This window comes from Scleropages formosus, chromosome 19 (genome assembly GCF_900964775.1).
Source record: "Scleropages formosus chromosome 19, fSclFor1.1, whole genome shotgun sequence".
In the NCBI taxonomy this organism is placed as follows: Eukaryota; Metazoa; Chordata; class Actinopteri; order Osteoglossiformes; family Osteoglossidae; genus Scleropages; species Scleropages formosus.
The window spans coordinates 20,614,767-20,639,490 of NC_041824.1; the positions used below are offsets into that span (position 1 = coordinate 20,614,767).

A 24,724-nucleotide genomic window follows, 5' to 3' on the forward strand; every position below is an offset into this window, starting at 1 on the left:
TCAGCCCACACCGGAACACGATTCTGTGTAGTGTTGTGTTATTAGCTTAACTGTGAAAGAAAAATGCTGATATGGGGAGAAGTTTAAAAAATAATAATCCAGAGTCTAGAAGTGTGTGTTACAGACTGAATCCAGCATAAAAAAATAAAGCCATGTATTCATTCAGCAGATGCTTTTCTCCAAAACGACTTCCAATGAACTCTATCTAGTGTTACCAGACCACATACCTTATTCACCGCAGTGACTTACGCTGCTAGATATACTACTTACACTGGGTCACTCATCCATACATCAGCAAAACACACTCTCTCTGGATGAACCTGAACAGCATCTCTTTGGACTGTGGGAGGAAACCAGAGCACCCCACACATACACAGGAGAACATGCAAACTCCATACAGACTGAGCAGCAATTGAACCCACATCCTCTCACACCACCCAGGCACTGTGAGCCAGCAGCGCTACTCGATGTGCCACCAGGACATAAGAGGAATACACGTTACGAAAACAAAAGCAACGACAAGTTTCGTAACAGTCCAGTTAAGTATATAATAAAGGACAATGTAGTTTAACTAAAACTTTATGCATTTACCATTTTCTCTGTTTGCAGTGGCAGTTGATCTGTAGTGTAAAAAAAAAAGAAAGCCATGATTTACACATTGTTTCTGAACAGACACACGGGGGCGCTGCCTCACCAGAGGACTTATCCCTGTGCCCCTCATCACCATACGTGTATCGTATGGACCGCAGCGTGTGCCTATAGGAGAGCAGGGTCCCTATCATAGTTAGCGACCGCTGCTTTGCTGACACGTCACCCCTTGCTCACGGTCGGGGTTCCCGCGTGACCAGCGGACCTGGAGTGACGTCAGCTGTTGGTAGTGGGAAAGCTCCTGACGGTACAAGCTGTACTCCAGCACTTCCCAGTATTGCAGGAAATGCTTGCCCTCGTAATGGTGTACGGTATGACCATAGGGTCATCCATCAACGTTACCTATTAAGGAGAAGGAAAGCCCCGGCTCAGCTGCATAGCGGGCAGTTTTCATACTGTTCCTGGCACGGAGGAGCTGGAGTGGATGCATTATCTCCTGAAGTGTTCTATCACACATTTCCTAGTGTTGCTGTAAATGGATAGCCCATGCCTAGATGTTTACTTTCCGTTAGAGGTTCGCCCCAAGCATTTAAAGGGTCTCTCTCACCAGGTGTCCCCAGTAAAAATGTCTTGGCAGCCTGCGGCACACGGTTCGGTGGTAAGGACCCCCTTGAAGTGGTTCAGGACATTTACACTGCAGTGGACCCAAGACATGGGCCCTATGCAGACTTTTTGCAGACAACGTGAAAGAAAGCTGTGGAGGGATGGAGACTGATGGAGAGTGTGAAGCGCAGAGCTCCACCAAACCACAGATTTCCCGCTGACAGTTGGTTCAGCTAAGCCTGTGTGTGACCTAGATACAGTCTGTGCGCTCAGCTCTGTGTACCCAGCATCATTACACTTTACAGCCACTGATGCGGCATCTGAAGGTGTCGACAGCTACCGACAGCGGGGTCCTGTGTAACTGAGATGACAGCACTCCGTTACTGAACATCTCTTCCCTTCTCCGGGAAAGATGAGCACTGCTGCTGTGTACTGCGCCTTAGAGGAATGCCTGGGCTTCACTTGTGTCTGCTTCCTTGGAATAAATCCTTGTCCCGAGGTAACTGAACCACTGGAAGACGGTGAACTGTCTAAATATGGCGCTCCAGAACACGTGTATATTTACAGTGCTCCTTGAAACTATGCAAAGCCCTTGTGTCCCTTAGTTTTACCATGAAATGGTTATTTAATGCAGATCAGTGTTTCTCATGGGACATAACAGGTGTGAAATGACCAGTTCCATATGTTGCTTTAGAGGAAATCGTGTGTCTAGTAGAAACACACAAGTAGTGCAGGCGTAAAAATAAGTGAAGCCCAAGTGTCAGTGGTTAACCAAGTAGGTAAGTAGAGTCAGGGGTGTAAATCATAGTCATTTATTCATTTTATAAGTTTATTTTAGGAATTAGATTTTATTAATTTATTCTAATATTTTATATAAGAATAATGACTACCTCTATGGGGTTCACATACTTCCAAGCAGCACTGTTTGTACTCAGCTGATGCTGCATTACTTCAACGCAACTGATAGTGTTAAGACTCTTACAATGATCTATCGTTCAGAAACCAGGGTAAATTTTCACAGTGCTAATTCTCAGTAAATATGGACTCTGGATCACTACAGCACAGGCATTCGAAATCGGGCCCATGAAGTCGAAGACCACGTTCGTCCGTTTCTTTTTTTAATGACTTGTACAGAGCGTTCAGAATGAAGTGCTGTGCGTAATGACCAGTTCTGTGATCTGACAATTTTTTTTTGTCCTTTGAAGTCCTCGGTAATCATTGAAAGGTTTGACCCTAAGGCGGTCCCCTTTTCAAAGACAATTTTTTGTCCTGTTCCACAGATAAAAATGTGCTGGGAATATGGCCAACTGCGCAGTATGCAGTATATACACACTGGTGATTTCAGTTCAGTTCAGAGTTTTCCCTATGAGGCATCATAGTTTCGCAGATCACATACGTCGCTCATCCTGTACTTTCGTTGAAAGGGAAAGAACTTTGCCATCACTGGACCTACTAAGTAGTAATTCCATACATCTGCATATTTAATCCAGGCAAACTCATGAAGCTGCCAGGAGATCAAGAGAGAAGTGGTTTTAAAAGAGGTGCATTTTAAGATCCTTACTGAATGCTGGAAGGGATTCAGCAGTTCTGAGGGCAAAAGAAAGCTCATTCCACCACACTGGAGGAAAAACCTTGACCCTACGGATTGCTCACTTTGGAATACGGTACTTATAAATGTGACCACTAAGCCACCAGAGATGGAAGAGCACAGTGCTGTTACAGGGGTGTTGATGGATGATGAGGCCCTGGGAATATTGGGGTGTTGATCTGCTGACTCTCTCATAAGCGAAGTCTGGAATTTTATATGACCAACAGCAGGGAGCAGATGGAGCGGAACAAGGAGGGCTTTAAGATACAAGAACACTGAATACCAGAAGTTTCAACAGACTCAGAGATAGCACTCTTGGAACAGAAAGCTACTGATTTTATTATTTTTCTGCATCGTATTTAACATTCTGCTTTCTTTGAATCCCTGAAATATACGATTTCTCATCTGTTAACATCTGTTACATGTATATGTATATATATAAAAAGTGGCAACAATATTCGGCTGGCTAATAATAAAGCAAAATATGTTAATACATTAAAAGCATCAGAGATGGCTGAGATTTTTGTTTAATTTGTGTATCTGCATTTGGCTACCTCTTTGCTGGCAGCGTTTCTAGAGGTTGTGTTTATATTATGAAAATGTAAAACTAATTGATGTAATGTATGGGCCTTTTAGAGGTGGGAGTAGATGCTTTTATCCACTCAGTGGTGCTCTGTTTTAGTGTGCGGAAGACCCAGCACTGAGAGAAGCACTGGTACACACTAAGAGCGCACACACACACAGCAGTGTGCATCCTTTCATTTAACTTTAATTTAGAATCCCAGCACTGTGGAATTTGAGCTTTTTCCTGCTCTAGGAGAATATTACTTTTATATGACACAGTGTAAAATATTGCACGTGGAGGAAAAAAAATGTAATTGCATAAAACCAGGAGATGGTAACCTTTATGTGAACATACTGCTTTATGACCATTCTGTATGCTAACATACACTTAGGTATACACACACACACACACACACACACACACACACACACACACACACACACACACAGACTTGCTTGTCCCAAGTGGGGTCGCGGCAAGCCGGAGCCTGACCCAGCAACACAGGGCGCAAGGCTGGAGGGGGAGGGGACACACCCAGGACGGGACGCCAGTCCGTCACAAGGCACCCCAAGTGGGACTCGAACCCCAGACCCACCAGAGAGCAGGACTCAGCCAAGCCTGCTGCGTCACCGCACCCCCGCACCCACTTAGATATATTACCAACATTTTTCTCTGTCCTGAAACAAATCCCATTGTTTTATGCATAATTCAGGGCGGAGGGCTTCAGGTGAGTTACTCTGCATTTTGCCATTTCCCCTGGGCTGGAGTACATTAGTCCTCCAGATGAATTTCCCAGAAGCCCCGGTCCCACGTCCACGGCTGGAGCCTGAGTTGTTAAAGTCAGTCTCACCGTCAGACTCTGGAGTCGATAAGCAGACTTGCTGTACTCATTTACAGCGCTGCTGGGAATTTCCTGTCTGTCTGCTGCTCTTTCACTCTTAATTACTTTGTTCAGCGATTTCATTGAATCTTTGAAAAGAACTCCATTCAAAATCTGTATTCAGCAGAATAACATAAAACCTGCATTCACGCATTCAAATTGTGTGACAAGTGCAGCGTTGGACCCAGCAGCAAATCCCACTTTTGTTGCTTTGGAATGTTAATATAACTTAAAATACAATATGATATAATATAAAAATTTGCATTTTTGAGGGTTTACTTTCTATCACAAACATAGTCTTTATTTCAAGGGTAACTGTGTCAATGGTATTCGTCCACGTAAAACCAGCCTTGGCTTAGCTGCCAAATGTTTATTTTAGAGCATTTTTGTCAGTATGGATCTAAAAATATTCCATTACTTACAAAAAGAGTTGAAAGTCAGTTTCCTCTTTCCTTTTTCAATAGAGGATAAAGCAACCAAAACTTACAGCTGGACCTTCTGCTATTGAGCCAGTTGCTTTCTTCATTAACCCAAAGTGCAGCTGTAAAAGGGAAACACACTCTCACAACCGACCGCTTACATCTTCACCTGCAGATCTAGTTTGCAGGCATTTTAGCGAGAGTTGGGTGTTTTTTTCTAGAACATCCAGGCTCATATTCTGCAGGTGAGTTTGAGGTTGAAAGTTCACCTCTCTAAGGTTATAACAGAGAGAAAAATGCAACTCACCAAATTCAAGGCTCATGGGGAACAGGGTCTCATTATAAAGTGACAGTTAACGCTGGGACTTTCTGCATTATGAATACCGCCTGTAAGGAATGGGACAAGTAGGACAATACAAATAAACCACAGAGTATCAGGTTACAAAGACTGAAAAGGTAAATTTGACCTAATAACATCAGTAAATAGAAATTTATACAGAGTTGCTTGAAAGTATGTGAACCCTATAGGGGTGGTCATTATTCTTGTATAAAATATTTTTTAAAAATCTTACAAAATATAAATGTTAAATCTTGAATTTAATGTATAAAATGAATAAATGACTATGATTTACACACCTGACTCTACTTACCTACTTGGTTTAACCAATGACACTTGGGCTTCGCTTATTTTTACACCTGCACTTCTCTGTTTCTACTACACACACGATTTCCTCTAAAGCAACATAAGGAATTGGTCATTACACACCTGTTATGTCACATGAGAAACAATGATTCTCACTAAATAAGCACTTTGTGGTAAAAGTAAGGGACACAGGTGCTCACGGACTTTCAAGAAGCACTGTGCATCATCTCCATGATACTGAACCTGATGATCAGGCTGGTACTGTTTACTAGATGATGTAAACTGGACACGTCTCATCCCACGCACTCTGACTCGGTCATTGTACACCCAGTAGTCTGTTCTATGGATCATAAAGTTCCATTCACTTATGGAGTAAAAGTATGGCATATTAAAGGCCAACTACTAGAATACGAAATTCCAACTCTCCAAACCAAGCTGTGGTTTGTGGGCAGTTCTACTGTGTCTTGTAATTATAAAGAGCTACAGGCTACAGGGTCTCAAAGAGCCAGGAGTCACTGGAGGAGTCAGAGCACTTCCCACAGAACTAATATAGTAATCATCTGGGTTCTGTTTGCGTGTGGACGTTCTACCTCCCTATCCCCCTACTGTCTAGTGTCAGTAAGAAATTTAATGAGCTGATTTTTCCCACATCACCAAGTAGAAAGGTTAGTGTAGAGTTCCAAGGGCTGTACTGGTCATTCGGAGCTGCAAAGAAGTGGGCGACCCAGCTCACTCATCTACACTGCTTTTACAACACAGTGCAAGCTGTAAAGAAGCTCGGTGAAACTGGGCCACCCTTTTACCCGTTTCACCAGGACAGTAGGTAATGTCCTGCCTTGGACCATAAGGCTGTAGGCTGGAATCCCATCTCCTGTTATAGTACCCTCGAGCAAGGTACTTACCCTAAATTGCTCCGGTAAAATTACTCTGATTTTTAAATGGAAAAATAATTCTAAGTGTCTCAACATTGTAAGTCGATTTGGATAAAGTATGAATAAATTTTAACCGAAGCATAGTGGGTTCGAAAGATTCGCTGAAAATTTGTTGGACTTTCTAGTAAAGGTAGCTGATGTTAAAGAAACCTTTCAAAGCATTATGAACCGTTTTTATGTTACACCTGGACTGTGTGTTTCTATAAAAGTTGTGGAGCATTAGGACCAACCGCTGGCCCAATGATCTGTTTTGTAACCAGATTTTTGTTCCAGCCCCCATCATGGAATCAGTTCTAAATAATACCTACTGAGGCACCAGTTGGAAGGAAAGTGTATACGTCAGGATAACAGTTGATTTTCGTTGTCGTGACTGAATTTGTGATGCTGGTATGATGGTTACTCCCACCCAACAAGACGAGTAGTGTGAAATTTGAGCTCTTATCCATTTGCATGGGATTTAAGAGCCAAGTCCTTGCGTGCCTTAGATATCCTATCAAAAACTTGTTTTTTACATTGTATGAGGTCCAATATGGTCCGAAAACTTCAGAAGTGGCTTTAAAAAGTCTGAATTGAGGCAGGGTCCCTAGTGATCGCTATGTTAATCATCAGTAAAACTACTTCTAGAGCTTCTGTTATTTACAATGCAAGTGAAGTGCTATGAGGGGCCGCAGTGGTGCAGCAGGTTTGGCTGGGTCCTGCTTTCTGGTGGGTTTGGGGTTCGAGTCCTGCTTGGGGTGCCTTCCAATGGACTGGCGTCCCGTCCTGGGTGTGTCCCCTCCCCCTCCAGCCTTGCGGCCTGTATGGCCGAGTTAGGCTCCAGCTTGCCACGACCCCACTTGGGACAAGCGGTTTCAGACTGTGTGTGTATGTAAAGTGCCATTGTATAAACCAGCTATTGCTGACAACATTTTCCACCTAATTTATGTTTAATTGTTTTTTCAGGTTGAAAACTGTTTTGAACAGGTAGTAGTATCCTTCAGGCTGGCTATTCTTGGGATTTAAGTTATAAAGGAAGCGTTGGTTTTGAAGGGTCATCACACGGTGGTTCTTCGGCCTCTGCTTTTCACCAGATTTTGTATCATTGTCATTTTAACACATTTACTTTTAAAGAAAAATGAACCTAGCAATTTTCCAATCCACCAACTGCTTGTTTGTAATACATTACATTTATTCATTTAGCAGATACAATGATAATGTTTGTGGTGCTGTAATAAATGCATAAATCAGAAGCTCAGAATCAAAATGGATGACAAATGTGGTGTAAATGTCACACTTTCTGTCACAACAGCTTACGTCCTTTTTCTCAATATAGATCGATGACCCCCTGTTATGTTTTATCGATGGATGATATGCTGGCTGCATGTGAGTCTTTTTTATAATTAATACAGTTTAGCGTTGGAAAGCAGTGTGTTGAAATAAAAATTTTGGGGACTTATTTTTGTGAGGAAATTTAGATATTTTAAAAAAGGATATTAAACAAAAATGAATATAAGATAACTGCTGCGTAAAATAAATGAATAAATAAAAACTTAATTTAGGCTGTGCTATAAACTAGTTTCAACACAATATTAAAATATTTATCTGCACATCTATAATGATCAGATAATCCTGAGGACCCTGAACATGAAGTTCTTTATAGAGTCTTCCCCCATAATTACCTTTAGTTTCAATGATAAACATTTTTATTTGTTCCTTATCTGCAATTTTTATTTGTTCCAAACCCCACCAAACTGTGCACATTAGTAACTCATAGCTATTACATACAGTACACTTTATTAATCCCCTCATGTTTCCCTGCATTTGTGTGGGTTTCCTCCTACAGTCCAAGCACATATTTTATGTTAATCGGTCGCTCTGAAAGAGTGTAAATTGAACTGCATAAATAGAAGTAGAAGCAAAAGTTTATATAAATTTAGCATATACAGAAATGGAAGCAGGGGAATTATCTGAACTAATACACACACACACACACACACACACACACACACAGCTCGTGGTGAACCAGAGCCTAACCTGGCAACACAGGGCATAGGGCTGAAGGGGGAGGAGACACACCCAGGATGGGATGCCAGTCCATCACAAGGCACCCCAAGCAGGATTCAAACCCCAGACCCACCGGAGACCAGGACCCAGCCAAACCTGCTGTGCCACTACTTCCCCTCGTTTATCTGAACTAATAGTGATTCAGTAATGTCATCTTTAAGACATGGGGTAACAAGTCTAATAAGGTACTCTCTACTAAGAATGGGCAGTAGACCATGATGGTGCATAAGTTAAAGTATTTTAAGAGACCACCTGGTTCAGTTCTGTTCATAAAGGAAATTTCTTCTTTGCTTCGAAGAATAAATAGGCAGCATATGTTTGCTTGGCTAGATATGGCACTTGGGAGTCTAGACTGAAGGAAGGGACTGGTCCTCATATGTGAAGTGGCCCACACATTACACCGGAAAATGCAGTTTGACTCCAACAGCACTTACTATGTGGACTCCAACAGAGCACAGAAGGCTGTTGAGAGACACCCCGTTGGTGCGAAGAGGTGTTGGGAACGCCTAAAGATATCTGAGAATTTTTTGCAGCGTCAGGGACAAAGCTGACATTTAGTCCAATCTAGAACTGAGCCGTCGGCCCCGTATGACGCAGTGAGGAGTGGAACTAGACTGGCAGGGAGATGTCGGCATCCCTGAGCCCGTGGGCCATTTGCAGTCACTGCTGTAGCACCGTGTTTATCTGTTATCATGACAAACAAGCACCAAAGCTGGCGTGAAAAAAGGATGCCTTCTCAGTCCCTTAAAGAGAACTGGGTGATACAGCAGCTCAGAAAACTTGCCTAATTTAACACATCCGCATACTGTTAGCTCACTAGGAAACCTACTGATTTGTAGGGCAAAGGGGAAAAGGGTTTCTATAATTTGATTATTTACAAGGAAAGTACAACCCCAAACACAACATCGTGGGATGGATTAAAAAAGGAGATTATTCTTGTGTATAATCATTTAAAGATGTCTGCTTACCAAATTTAGCCCACTGATTTACTTCAGATGATCTGACAGAAAACCAAGAAATAAACCTGCTGAAATTATTGATAACATGAAGTTTATAACTGAAATACGTATGTGTATGTACATGTGTGTGTGTATATATACATGATGAGGTATCTACAAAATTACTTAACCTATAAACAGTGTATATATATGTAGATTAAATAATTTTGTAGATGTGTCATCATTACCATGCACCAAACATAAACAGCAATGATGGAAAATAAGCCAATGTAGACTGATGATGGTGCTTCAATACAGAAAGAATACATTACTTTAACACATTACCCTTGTGTGTCTTGTCATTATTTACTTTTTTCAGTGAGTTCTTGACATTATTATCATCTGTATATGACCTTGAGCTTTAGCTAGCTAGCCATTAATTCTAACTGTCTTAATCATTATGGGGATCTTGTCCTAAATACAGTGAGCATAAAAGAACTCTACCTTCGACCTCATTCTGCCGTGAGAACTTTCTTTAGGTAAAATTTCCACTGGCCAAACAGTACTAATTTCTGTTTCATATTCTCTGAGAAGTGAGTCACTTTGGAGAAAAACATCCCCAAAATAAATAAATGTAATGTAAATATACAAAAATCGCCACCAACTTGTACAGATGTTACTGTAAGAGCTATAATACAGTTTTTCTATCCAGTACATTTACCGCAAGAGGAAACACCACATTTGCTTTCGCAAAAGGTCACATCTGAAGCATTAAAATCACATTTGCCAAACAATTAAAAAATAAATAACCACGGACTACTAAATGTGCACAACAATGGGCCTCTCCGGACCCTAGAATACCTGACTAATGACGGCACATACCACACAATCACTGCAGGGGTGCTACCTCATCTACACTGGTGTTATGGCTGAGTTTCACTGAATAACAGGCTCAGATCTCACTTTTTATTAATTATACTGCACATTGCTTGCTTTGTTGAAATTATTGTGCTCCATGTCCCAAAAACTAATGATAGTGTGTCATATGAGGCAGCGGGTATTATACTGGTTAGAGCCTCTCCTTTCCGCTTGTGGAACCCCAGATTTGAATCCTACTGTACTGCTGTATCATCCATAAAGTTGTACAAAAGTGTAAATCATTCTAAGTCACTTAGGAGGAAAACTTCAGATGAATGAAATTTTTTTTTTTTTTTTTAAATTTTTTAATCAAGTGGAAAGTGTACATTAATTACACTGGCAAGGTCTAAAATAATAATAATCAAACTATCAAGTGGTATAATTTGGTAATGCTGAATTTGCTTATGTCAGGTATTACAAGCACAACATGTTTTTTTTTTTTATTCAAATTATATTTACACTGCTTTTAAGATAATCAATCCGGCAGTATCAATAGCATCACTTTTCTTCCTGGGCTTCCTTAAAGCTGCTATCTAGATGAATACTTTGTGTACCAGAGAATGCATCCCCTCTAAGTAGTGTAATGCATGTAAGTAGCTTAGGATAAAAGCATCTGCTAAATAAATATAGAGCCAACAGAGAAGAGCGTGTAGTTTTCTTCACTGGAACCTGATCTCCAGCTCACTGGCACCAGTGCAGAAGTTCCTGGTCATTGCCAGGTTTCCCATTAAACACAGTAGGAATCCGAGTGGGATCTGAACCAGGGCTCTTCTGGTTCATGGGCCATATCCTTAGGCAAGCGCACCTGTGTTTGTATAACTCATGTACAGGATGTGTCCCTTTATGTAAAGTTATTATTATTATTATTATTAGATGTACGTCGTTTTGGAAGCGTATGTTAAATGAATAAATGTAAATGTATTATTATTATATTGATATGCTAGCAATGAAAACTGGAGTCGATCATAATTCCTAGAGGGTCTTTGATTTGCGTCGCTCTCCAACCTCGCGCGTTTTTGACCCCACGGTGAGCTTTTACAGTGAGAGGCAGGCGAGGGAGGGGTTGCAGCGGTGTGGGGGTACAGTGGGGGGAGTGTCAAGCGCGCGGCAACCCCCCCCCCCCCTCCCTCCCTCCGCCGGTGCTCAAACACCGTCTTCGACTCGCGGCGCTGCGCTCGTGCTCCGAACCACCTCCCGGTGCACATCGCGTCGCGAGCGAGGGGGTCTCCAGCATGTAGATCCCACAACAATCGGGGCGTCTCGTGCTGCGGCGCGGTCCTCATTAGGAATTACCGAGCGCCGCCGCAACAGCAGCATCAGCATCAGTATTTATACTGAAAGCGTCCCGATTTACATCGCAATGTCTTCATTAATGCGCTCATTGTCATGTGCTCCTCACAGGCGATTTTCCTCCGAACAAGCCGAACTCTGATTTTTCACTAAAAAACACAAAAGCTGGTTTTTATTAGTGAACCGCAGCCGAGAATCCTGCAGATTGTTCCTTTCTCTCTTTTTTATGGTATAGAAGTAAATGCAACATTTTCTCAGTATTTTCTTGCCCATCCCGTAACGTCCTTGGAGCATGGCCTGGTGAGTAGACGCGCTTCATATTTATAATATCTCACGAGTCACTGTACACTTACAGAGTTCAGTGTTTTTTTTTATTATACAAAAAAAGCCCATCCTTCTCGTGTCTTTATGCTGGAAAACATGTTTCATTACCAGAGGATTAAATATGTTAAGTATATATAAATATACATAATACTTACCGTAAATGTATATGCTTGTATATATGTATAGAACCAATAAAAACAAATTCCATATGTAAACCAAGAATTTCTTTATTGCTGACAGCAGCCAGCCCGCTACTGATGCTTATGGTTGCTGAAAACGTGCATTCCGTAAATTCCAGCTGTCATTTGGGGTGCTGACACAAGGGATGAATAGAAATGTGGATCGTTGTACGTGGTTTGTGTCCCTGGCTGCTGTTACTAGTCCACATACAGTGATTACTGTATTCTTACCGCGCTTCTTCGTGCTCTTATTGGATTAACCAGAAAAACTGCGTCTCTAGTCGCGCTGTGAATTTGTATTAATTTACTTCATTGCCTGCTGGCGGAGTGTAAGAGGAATAGTCGCTGTGCGCCGGTCTGTAAAGCGCACACGAGTGTGTGTGTGTGTGTGTGTGCGCGCGTGTGCCGTGGGGAATGGGGTCTCCGGAGAAGCGCGGAAACCCGCTTCTTCACACCGGTCACCTTGCGGAGGGGCACTGCGTTTGTCCCGGTCTCATTTCTCACCTCTCCTACTCACACACAACAATCACAACACACAGCCTTCCCGTATCAGTCATAATCCTCATCATCATCATCATCATCATCATCGACATCATTTCAGGTATTTCAGCCGCTCGCGTGCGCGGAGAATGAAGGTGCGCCGAGCGTTATGGGTGTTTGTCGCGGGACAGAATGGAAAGAATAATTCATTTTGTGAACTGAAGGTTATGTCCTTCTCTTCTTAATGAGCTGAAGGCTCGCCGGAACTACAGGTATTTGCACAGTAATTTACATGTTATTCGTTTTTCTTTTCTTGCGCTCCTCCGGACTTTTCAGATGCTCGACTTGCAATGTTGGTGCAGCGATGCGATGTTTTCCTTCGGGATGCTGCGCCGAAATGCCTTTTCCCTCAAACTGCAGGGTAGTAGGAGGGCTGCCGCTCGTCTCGCGTAAACGAACATGATCGCCGTTGGCGTTGCGCTCGTGAGGCTTAGAGTCGCCGGGGATTGGCCTCTCTCAGTGGCGCGTGAAGCGGCGATCTTCACCGCTATTGGCTGTTGACAGTTTTTTATGCGTACAGAAGGCGGTGCTGGGAACAAGCGGATGGAGGAAGGCGGCGCTAGTCTCGGTCTGACGTGTGGAAGGTTTTGGCTTCTTTATCGATGACAATGTTAGAAAGGAGGCAGGCGGCATCCCGTAAAATTTCACATGAGGCAGGATAAGGCGTCCCACAGGCAATAATTTAAACTCCGTTGCATGTTAAACACGGTGAAACAAGGTTCAAAATTAATTTGCAAGTGAGTGCTGCACGTGCTTTAGGTCATGTGGATCTGTTAATTTTTTACTCTTGAGCTGGATAATATATTATGATGAAATCAAAAACCCAACAAATCAAATGTGAAAGACATGTCATGTTTGCCCTCTACAGGTTCCTGATCCATAAGTGTTTTATTAAATACACTTATCCCGCATTATCCAGTGCTTATTCATTCCTTAAAGAGGCCGAATATCGAAAAAACCACTAACGAAATTAATTACTCCACTACTGCTTATGTGGAAAAATTCTAGTTTGTTGCACTCCCATCCCATTTTCAGCCCTAAATCGCATCAAATGGTGCCTGTTATCATGGAAGAAAAGCTGCAGGTAATAAAAAAATGATTACAGTAAAGATGGTGCAGAGCAGAGGATGCACAGGTGAGACTGTGCAGTGCCAGAATACAGCTGAGAGGGTGGGTACCGGTTTCCCACAATTCATTGCGTCTCATAGTCTCTCACACACAGCCACTTAGCACAGGTTTCAAGCGCAGTCTCGATTCATAGCGCACGACCGAATGTCACCAACAAGAACCTAATGTAGCTGACTGGATACATGAAAATCTATACTGATTAGCGATAATTTGTATTAATAATCACAAACTGGTTAAGTGAAAAAGCAGATTTTGAAAGACTGAATAATAGGATGGGTGTACAGTATGTGCAGCTATGTTTATACAGTCATTATAGCAACATCAGATGAATTTTTAAAAAGAAAACACTTGATAAATCTGTGCAAACAAGCTAATCAACCTCAGCAGAATGGAATGTAGTTAAATTTTTAAAGGATCTGATTACATTTAATTTTAAAAGGTGTGCATAATACAGTATCAACAGTAATCAAAAAATTGAATCGAGACGACCTCAGTCAGTGTTCAGACTAGATGTGAGTAGTATAACAATATTTCAACTGTGCCACATTCCTGACGTCATTCTTTATTATTAATGTATGTGATGCCCAGTGGGTCCTCAACTTGCAAGCACAACTGGTCTGGAAGTCGGTTTGATTTGTTTGTAAAATCAACATTACTTTTATCACTATTTCAATGTCAATAAAAACTCAATAATGGAGCTTCCTCGATTTATTCAAAGGCTAGGTTCTGTGTATACCTCGGATAACGTTATAGTGAATTGAAACTTTGATGTAATATTTATTTACAGTATTCCATTATCATCAAGTGTTATACTCTGTCTTGTACCCTTATACTCCGCAGAGTTCCTGTGTTTCAGAGACTAAGAAACACAGAGCACTGAGCAGGGGACACCATGGATGGGACCACGGTCCATTGCATGACCTTTATTTTCCCACATTTATTGAAACAACATTCAAATGAAGACTAATTTAATTTTACTGGATTGTCAAAAAAACATCACATGAACATGTGCAAAGATTTTGTCAGCATCTGGATAGTTTCAGTTTGCAATGCTATCCACACACACGCACTTTCTGAACCGCTTGTCCCATATGGGGTCACAGGGAACCGGAGCCAAACTCGGCAACTCAGGGCGTAAGGCTGGAGGGGGAGGGGACACACCCAGGACAGGACGCCAGTCTGTCGCAAGGCACCCCAAGTAGGACTCGAACCCCAGACCCATCAGAGAGCAGGACCCAGTCCAACCCACCATGCCCCCCAACACTATCCACACAATAAAAGTATAATCAAAGAGATGCAGGATGAAGTCTCCAGTGACGTTATAAGAATTTTTAAAATTCTGTAAGGCTTTTGACATCTTTATTTTGAACTATTTTGAACAAGACTAGAACTAATTTTAATTAACTGAAACTAAAGTATGTAATCTCCATGAACTTCTATTCAGTGCCAGTTGTCAACTGATTGTTCCCATAAATGTGTGCAGTGTTTTTCATCTTGTTGTTGATCACCGAAACTCAGGAACACCAGACACAAGCTGTATAACACTGTATAAGTGCAAAGAATTAATTCGGTTACACATTCCTACTCTGTTTCGGTGTGTTTTTCAGCTAAATAATGACTAGGTGTGGAAACACAGGTTGGATTCACTTTGCAATGAATACGTTTTTGAAAATAGGCAAATGAAGAAAATAAAAAATCTGTACACTCAAAAATCTGCAACAATACATTTCATGATGAAATTTACTAGCTAAAAATACTAACTGAATGTCAAGTCTACAAGAGAAACTAGGTGCTAGGTGCAACTGTCTTTTGGTGGATGTCACCCGAGTTGAATTCTGCACTTATCCTATTTCCTAACGACATAATGTTTCTTTGAAAATCACTTAACAATCTACAAAAAAGGAAGAAATATAAAAACCTGATTCAGCCCACACTGAAAAGTAGACTGAGACACTGCAGATCCTAAAGTGTCAACATACCTCACATGGGCCCATGTGTTGCAGCAGATATTTTCTAAGTGTAATGCTAATGCAGATTATTACCTTGTAATAAACATTAACTATGTGTGACATAATCTGTTTACCTAATTATTTTAATAGCAACTACTACACTACTTTACCAGTGTCTTGCATCCTTGATTGTGCAGTCAGAACCCATTCTGTAATCAACATTCTCACCGTTGTTTTGATTACCATGTGTGATTAATGGCTCAAGCTCATATGAAAACTGAATGGTTTTGCATAATGTCACTTTTTCCAGTATGACAAGAGATGCTGGAAATTGTAATTGGACCATGTTCCTCCTGAAAATCTAAACTCAATAATTACTTAATAAACAGGAAAGCTGTCCTTTCCTGATCTTTGTATTACATCTGTGTTGTCTGCATTCTGTGTGCTTTTTTCTTGTAAGACTGTTTTATTCAAAATGATAAAAAGTGGTTTAACGTTCTACTTCTATGTAGCAGATTTTTTTTTTTTCACAAACGAACACATTTTTTTCACTCAGTGGAGGGTAGTTTAAAACACAGTGTAGCAAAGCAACAGTCTGATCTTCTTTAGCGAAACTCATTTGCTTGGGACCTTAAAGAAGATTGTGTGCTAAGAAATTGTTATGAATATTTTAGAGGGTTATTAAAATTGCATAAATTTGCATGCATTTTGCAATGCTTCACTGCCTTGAGCATTTTAAGAGGCCAACTAAAACCGATTATATCAGCTCCACATATCTTTCTGATTATGATTTCAGAAATTTGTGAACTTGTTAAGATTTTCTTTGTTACCCTTTTGACTATGGAAAATCTAAACAACAATCTGCTCAGTTTATTAGTGAATGTGTTTCAGCACATTTATCATGATTCAGTCTGCAGAACTGATGCATTGTGAAGAATGAAATTTTAACAGATTGTTAAAAGTCTGCCTTGCCTCATTAACAAGCTTTGAAATGATCTTCTTGGCATTGTATTGTTTCTATTTATTATCAAGGATACAGATGCAGATATGATGAAGTTAGGTGCAGAGTTCTCATTTCTATTCACTTTGGGTTTAATGTTTTACATGGGAGTTTCATTTTAATGCTGCTTCCCCACCTTACAAAGGTAATTTTTCCTAAAAAGCCATTCTCAGAGGCCCTGAGGGCCTTCTGGGATCCAAGACAGCCTGCTTGGAGCTTTGTGTAAAAGACTTGACATAGGGGCAGCTACTGAACTGAACCCCCTGATAAACCTTCAAAGCCCAAGAAGTGTTGCTTTTCCTTAACTGTCTAAGGCTGTGGCCAGGACACCATGTCAACCACCTTACTTGAGTCAGTCTATACCTCTTGTGGTCTTTCCACTAAACCTTAATAAAGCACTGTGGTCTGACGAGACTGATACTTTCCATTTTCTCAAACCACTTTTTTGTTTAGCAAATGCTGAAGTACTCTTCTGAGATGCTTCGTCTTATTCTTTCTGGATCAGAAAGAAGGATGTAGGCTTGTTGCTTATAAACCAACCTGTAGACTGCAGACTATCCAAACATGTGACCAAGTTCAGTACCCCAGAGCCTACAGCTTTTCCTCTAATACAGTGACAACACTTTCCAAATATTACTTCCCAATCCTGAGCTATTGATTGGTCCACAAAATGCCTATAGCCCCAAAATCAACAAATGTCTGAGCAACACCGTAACTGTACTCCACACAATTCTGACTTTTAATCATAGTTGAGAGACAGATGTAGGGGTGCCACTCTCCACAGAAGAAGGAGCTCTCACACAGTGACTGAGATGGCCAGGTAGCCCAGAACAGATCTTCATTTTGCAGTGGAGGTAAAACTCTCCCTAGTATTATCAGACTGTCTACTTCAGGATCAGATGCCCCTCCCAGGCTGCATAGGTTCTAGCACCTCCGTTTGATGTCTTGTAGGAAATGTAGAACATGGTTCCTTCCCCTTCCTGGTGCATTCTTCCAACTTGATGGGTTGTTCTATCAGTTGGGGTTGTGTCCATATTATCAGAAGTGATAGTATCATTTAGTTAAATTATTTATAAGTTCATTGATTTGTTTTTGACTTATGTCATAATGCATATACAGTAGATTATGTATTTATACTTGTTCCAAAAAGAAATGGGTGTCATCACAGCGACACATTACATAAGGCCCACAGGAATTTATGTAATGCCAATTCCACGCACATACACGCTGTCTCCTTTCTCTTTTTTCTGTTCTGCAGCCTTGTCTTTGCATGAGCAGAGCATCAAGAACTTGCGTATTTGTTCAGCGGTTCACAGAATTATAAACTGGGGATATTTTTCTAGATAACTAAGAAGCAGCAAATTCCTGCAGATTGATGTCAAAATTCAGTAGATGAAGAAAAAAAAGTATGTAGTTATTCTGCAGCGTGTTAATTTACTGGCCTTGACTGTGCACCCTGATACAAGTGACTAACCAACCTCATGTGGTGCTCCTGCTGGTCTCTCGAGTGGCCCATCTTCTTTGTGGTAATGAGCAGTAAACCGGTAGAGACCCTCCTTATTACTGATAGTGGTACAGCATCTCCTCAATGGTTATCCTGCTTCTCTGTCGCGGTCTGGTACTGGCTCTCCGTCTCCACTGCGTGGCCCATAGATGCCCACCTAATCTGTGTAGTTCTCCATAAACACTCTGCAGTGGCCTGATTTTTAAAAAAAAATAATGGTCACTTTCGTTTGTAGTGGGGGGTCCTTCTCTTCTATGAAAAGTCTGAACTCCTGCCAACAGTAAGTACATTTGCTCAGTAAATAGAAAGATTAATGATTCTGCTGCCCAAAAGCATTTACTTGCAGCCAGTGGAACCCAATAGGCTAGAATGTATCTCTAAGAAGCTATAAAAAGAACATTGATAGGATGAGCCCAGGTCCTTTCTCCTGAAGTGTACATTTGTAATATATATATTGCATGAACAAATTTTCTGAATGTACTTGGAAAAATTGTTTGCTTCCGCTTTTATTATTCTGTGCAGACATGTCCAGTAAGTGAGACAATGCTTTCTCTTCCAGCTCCTTTTAGTCAGTGATTGAAACACACTTTACCAAGACCATACTAAATCTCCTCTTCATATCCTGCAAATGGGTGTGTTTCATAAAATAAATGTTGCATAATACTCAGCCGGTATAAATGCTCTGCCTACTACACACATCTAAATGTGAATGGGAATTTGGTAACGGAAGTGAAACTTTAACAAGGCGGCACAACAGAGACCCAGAAAGAGTTCCACACATCACAGTAAAACTAAATGTATATTTTACAGTCTAAATGCTGTACCTCTGATTGTCAAATCTGCCCATCAGGTGACCCATACCAGGTAGTCATATCGTCATCTGGGATTACAAACAAGGCTGTTGGAAACTTTCTAACCGGGACGTCTTCCAGATCTTGACAAGAACAGTGTGCATTCTTGGTAGGTGGTCTTGGTAGGTGGAGATTGTTCGTGGCTGTTGTAAATGGGTTTTGCACAAATTTAAACGGTGTTTGCATGGGGTTGCTCTTTTCACCTAACTGCATTGTACTGGTGCTGTCACATTCCTGAACGTAAAGGACATTTTCAAAAAAGTACTAAATCAGAGTGAGTATAGAGATGGTATGCACTTATGCAAGATAAGCTTTAGCAGACAAACTTGAGATACGGTCATTGTGGTGTCTTTTACTGCAACACACGGCTGGATTCCTTGATAATTCCATCCAGCACCTGCAGGAGAGGTGCAGAAGAGGGTTAGCAACATTTGAGAAAATCGCACTTTTTTGTCAGTCCTGAGGACCTGTGTCCTCTTTCTCTGTCAGATAAGAATTTAATGAGACAGCACTGTACAGCATGGGCTGCTGGTGATGCCTGACAATATTTGTTTGCATATGCAGCAGCATAGGAAATAGGCTCCAGAGCTGTGTGGCTCCGAGACACGGTGTGACAACGTTTTCCCCGCCGTGCTGTTGATGAATGAGGCCGTGTACTTGTAACGACAGCTCAGGGGTCTCCGCCCTGATCCCAGGGTCCGATCCCAGCAGAGAGCAGCTGTGTTGGCCCCACAGCAAAATAGTGACACTCCAGCTATCGCGGAAGGGTGAGGTGGGGCAGCATCCCTGTCCCAGGCCATCATCATTCCTTTCTATGATGGGTGTCTTTTCGTCGACAGTGCCACAGGCTATCTGTTGTCACTGAGCGGTTTAAAGAGCACGGAAGTGAACTTAATTTGACATCCAGGGAGAAAACTTTCTGTGGTTGATGGACTGTGGTTCCGTGGTTATTTCTACACAAGCTGTCTTTGCATCTCATAGCGGGAGACACCAGCTTCTTCTTCTTCTTATTGTTGTTGTTGTTAATGTTATGCATCACAAGGAGCTGCAGAAAAATGCAGTGATTAAACATTTCCAAACATTTAAACTGAAAAGCACCAGTTTGTGTATACAAAATAATATGAATATAAATCACTTTTTGTAAGAGGAATATTGGTACCTATATTAAAGCAATGATCATGCAGATTTATGAAAAATAAACTTGCTGACAAAAAGACGTAATTACAAGTAGAGAGGAGCCTACACGGTCGTATTTATACCTTTTCCGTTTGCGTCAATGTGTTTGTACAAAGTTTATCCGAGCTCATGTCAGGTAATTATAAGCATTATTCTATTGCTGCGGTCTTAAATATTTCATGTGTGTCACAAAGTGTTTTTTAAATAGCCTTTAATTATTATTTTTATCAGTAGAGATAGTAAGAGTATTATTAAATGGCCATTTTTAGTGACTGAAGTTTTTCGTGCTGATAACATGATTTTGGTAACCCTTTTGTTAAGTAATTGGCAGATTGCTGTTGTTATTATGATGATGTACTGTCGTGTTTTAGAAAATGCAGCTAAAATATCTGTTTAAAATAATAGAGGCAGAGAGCAGCTATGACTGAGGTATACAGTTGAGTTGTACTGCAAGAGCTGCCATAATGAAATCTATGAAGATCGAAAAAATTATATACTTAACCATGGCCGAGAATGTCTGACCAAGTAGTTATTACGTGAGTTATTATGAAATATGTAACGATGTTTTTCTTTCTTTCTTGCAGGTTGCATGAACTTTGACATCTGATCTCTGACCTTTAGTAGCTCTTCTTTTTCTTTCTCGGAAATTTTTCATTGCCAGTCTACATCACCATCCGTTTGCCAATTACCAGATTTAAATCACATTTCTTGCCCCTTTGAGGGACAGAGAAGAGGAAGAGAATTCATACTGCTCAAACCAGAAAAAAGCCAACGGTTAAAAAACGACATTCATTTCGCCGAGGTCCATCGTTCTTTTTTTAACACCTCCTTCCTGGTATGGAGAATTAGTCAATTTTTAACGTGGAAGACGTTGTGGTCCAGGGGAAAAATTGGCCAAATTATAGATATTTTGCTTCAAGAAGATATTTTCCTTCAAAGGAATCAGAAAGCAAAGAGTGTTTCTAAAAAAAGTGAGCGTCAGAGAAGCAGGAGAAGTGCAGAAGACCCCAAGCAAAGTTCTTCCATAGTGCAAATATGGGGGATTTTACCAACAGCACAGTGGAGTTTTATCCCAAGAGCCAGCGGGGCAGTGGTGCTGTTAGCAGGGGGTCTGATGCCAGTCATTCTGGTGGCTTTGGGGTCACCCTGGAGGAACTGCGGGTGCTTATGGAGCTGAGGGGGGCTGAGGCACTGCAGAAGATCCAGGACAGCTACAACAGCACGGAAGGGCTCTGTCAGCGGCTCAAGACCTCACCCACAGAGGGTGAGGAAGCTTCCGTTCGCCTGTCTTGACTTCTCATACGTTTCTTCTGTCGACTGTTATCAGCAGATTCAGTTCAACCCCCCTCCACCCCCCCACTGTCCTGTTTTTTTCTTCAGTGTGTGAAAATTTTGGTCGTGCTTATACTTACTTTTGTTGTATTTCACTCCCGCTTATTTGTTTGTGAATGTTAAGCTTTTTGAATGTCAAATCCTCTGCAAAGAACGCAAACTTCCATCTGAAGTCCCATACATCTCCCATATTTTTAACATCACCTTTGTATTTAATTTGCACCGTCCTTGATCTCTCTTCTCTTTTGACTTTCGATTCACATTAGTTAAATGAACATGAACAAGTTCCGTGTGCAGTTCTGAAACTGAGACTCATCTGCATGTTGGCATGATTGCAAAGTCACCGCTGTTCCTCAATGTTCTGTTTTGCAACATGATTCTGTTGCTTTTCACTGAAATGGATTTGATCCTTGTCACCTTTCGCTTTTTCTATGGATGTCCCATCTCTCTGCCTTTCTCACTCTGCCCCATTTGTTCGCTTCCGCAGCCGATGCTACTTTTCACACACCTCCATCAGTTTAAGATCTATACATGACACTGATCTCAGTAACTTCACTACAGGTTGAACATTAGAATCTGATTCAAAGGGATTTCTTGCTTATATGACAGTGTTGGCAAAATCAACGTATGATTTATGTTATAGGAAGTAAATTTTTTCATTGTCTCAAAGTTTCTTCAACCTGTAGCGTTCTTTGAGCAACGGAAGCTGCGGGACAGGAAATCGAATCAGGACGAGGTTGACGAGAAGAAAAGTTGTCTTGCGTTACGGTGCAAATTTACCTTGTCATGCGCTGACTATCATGAGAGCAGCTGTCAGTCTCCTGCTCAGCACAAATGAAGCCACCGTGATCGACCTTTTAGTGAGATTACACAGTGTGCTCAGAGCTCGCCACAGCTCTGTTTAATCACAGGATAATTAGACTAGTTTAGTATTAAGGCCTTGCTCACAGGGATCAGTCAAGGGACCTCCCTGGCTCCCTGAGCCATTATTTCAGTCCAGACTAACCTTCCAGCCTTGGCTCTTTTTCCTCATCAGCCGACGCCAGCAGCAGCTTCCCAGAAGATTCTGACAGCATCTCCCTTTCCTGATGACATACTCATCCTGTACTGGAGGTCTTCCAATAGCCTTTCAAGTGAATGTAGCTATGGATGATCTACTGCAGAGCAGATGTGTCCAAGGTTGCATTACATGTGTGTTTAATGACGTGTGTGAAAGTTTTCGTCAAGCTTTGTCCCTAACTGTGACCTGTTCTTGGCAGCCAGTTGTACAGCCAGGATACAAACTCTCCATCCAACAATATATATCCTTGGACTTGACATTAGACCTCACTTTTACATTCTTCAACCCTTGAATGCTGCAAACCCCTGTTGAACTTTTAGAGGTTTCATTAGTTAAAGAGCGGTATGCCATCACATCCTCCTTGCCCAAAGCTGCCTCCGTTACTCCTCCACATCCACCATCAACGGATGCTGAGGACTGAGAACTCCAAGGTTCAATCTGTTTATTTATTTACTTACTTACTTATTTGTTTTTTGTCTCAAGTGTTCTTTCTGCTGCTGCTCTTCTGGGGGTTGCCACACGGAATTTCATTGTATTGCATAAAGTGGCAATAAAGGATCTTATCTTAAATGTAGTCTCTGCAAGGTCATACATACTTAGTGGAAAGGTGGCAAATACAGAATCTCTGATAAGTAAGAGGAGAACAAGCCCTGTACTTACCGCAGTGCAAAGCTTGGCTATCGTAGATTGAATAGTATATGGTGATCTTGGCCTTAGCACTCCGAGTCTGTAATGCTTACAGATTTTCCTTAAATCACTGCTGCATGCCATCTTACTTGTGTGTGCTCTGTCACAGACACTCACAAGCACTGTAACACCTGCTCAGATGGTACCCTGTACAGTAAACCTCCAATAATGTTGAATTAAGCTCGCCCCTCTGTGAAGTGTCCCGTGCTCCATGCAATATGCCTTAGTGTATATGTCTTTCTTGTACCTGGATAGTTCACTTTCATTCACTTTTTCTGTATTACTTGTCAACCGAGCATCAGCTGTCCCTCTTGAGAAACACAGTTCTGTGACACCATTCAATCATTTTTTCATTTCTCATCAAACCATGCTGATCCCTTTAATATCCTCCCTGTTTCGTTCACAGCCTCTCACATTTCTGCCTTTTTCTCTGATTGTCCTCTGCTTCCTTTTTACTTTCCTGATCTGTGTTTATATGTGTTTATACATCACACATATGAACATAATTGTAAGTATTTGCCAAACAGCTGTTGTCAAGCATTGATTTCTCTAATGTGAAATCTAACAGTCAGCTTGTTTTGCCATTCTTGGTTAATGGACTAAGGTGTAGTGTGTCACAGATTTCTTGTCCTGCTGATGAACAGAGTTATGGTATAGATCGGGATTATAGTTCAAGTTAAATTTTTCCTCTTTCCCTTTCTCTCTCTGTCTCTCTCTCTGCTTTTTTCCTTCTCTTCTAACGTCCTACTCCCTGTCCATGCTTTCATGTTATGTTGCTAGGTTACAAAAGCATCAGTTTCTTGTGGGTGTAAGGAAGAGAGATGGACAGCCAATTTCCCATGCTGACTCGGTCGCTTAACATTAAGTTGCTGTTCGCTGTGCCTTTATCTTAGCAAAAAGAGCAACCTTTAACTGATTACACATCTTTAATTGTATGTTGTCAACGGAACATCTTTTAATAAATTCAGATTGGTTTGCCATGACACAGTATGCCTTAAAATGGTTTAAATATATGTTTCAAAATTTAACATGGATGACTATTTCAATTTTAATAGTATCATAATAAGTAGTACTGGATGTTTAGTAACTGCAGTTCAGCCCGGATAGATTTTTGTCCTGTATTTATGCACTGGCTGGTGCAATAATGTTAAAATTCTAACAAGATAAAGCTGAGGAATTCTGTAACAGCTCTGTAACCTGACGGCACTCTTCCACCTAGTGTTAAACCATCTTAGCTGGCAGGTATACGGTTTAAAGAAGAGTAGTGAACGGAATCACCTGGAGAGGAATGCGAAAACATGTGTAACATGATAAGAAATGACCAGATAAACCTGAAAGCTGTGTTCCTTTTCCTCCAGGAAAATTAATATTTTTCCATCTTGTTACAGCAGTAGATATGTTAGCAGCGCCTTAAAAAAGTCTTTCTGTTTCTTGCTGTCAGCTGATTGCGGATTTTATTTATTTATTTTTTTGTTATTATGAATAGATGTGGTTAGGTGCACGAATCCGGATCCTTAGCCGTCTTTACTCGTGTGCTACTCAGATCCAGCAGCACTCAGTCAGTTTGTAGAGCAGCAGAGAAGCCAG

General features: G+C 41.2%; 1 protein-coding gene across 7 annotated transcripts in view; it reads left to right on the plus strand.

The window, feature by feature from the left end:
- Nucleotides 1-11,280: 11,280 nt before the first annotated feature.
- The window catches only part of LOC108939261 (plasma membrane calcium-transporting ATPase 3-like), a 44,341-nt gene continuing 30,897 nt past the window's right edge, over nucleotides 11,281-24,724 (plus strand). For 3 of the 7 annotated variants that reach the window (XM_029246309.1, XM_029246306.1, XM_029246303.1), the window contains exons 1-3: nucleotides 11,281-11,707; nucleotides 18,882-18,991; nucleotides 20,643-21,322. In XM_029246309.1, coding sequence (XP_029102142.1) covers nucleotides 21,094-21,322 — 229 coding nt within the window. In that variant the 5' untranslated portion in view covers nucleotides 11,281-11,707; nucleotides 18,882-18,991; nucleotides 20,643-21,093. Of the gene's footprint in view, nucleotides 11,708-18,881; nucleotides 18,992-20,642; nucleotides 21,323-24,724 lie in introns of those variants that run through there. The other 4 variants (XM_029246305.1, XM_029246307.1, XM_029246308.1 and 1 more) reach the window with 2 other exon arrangements.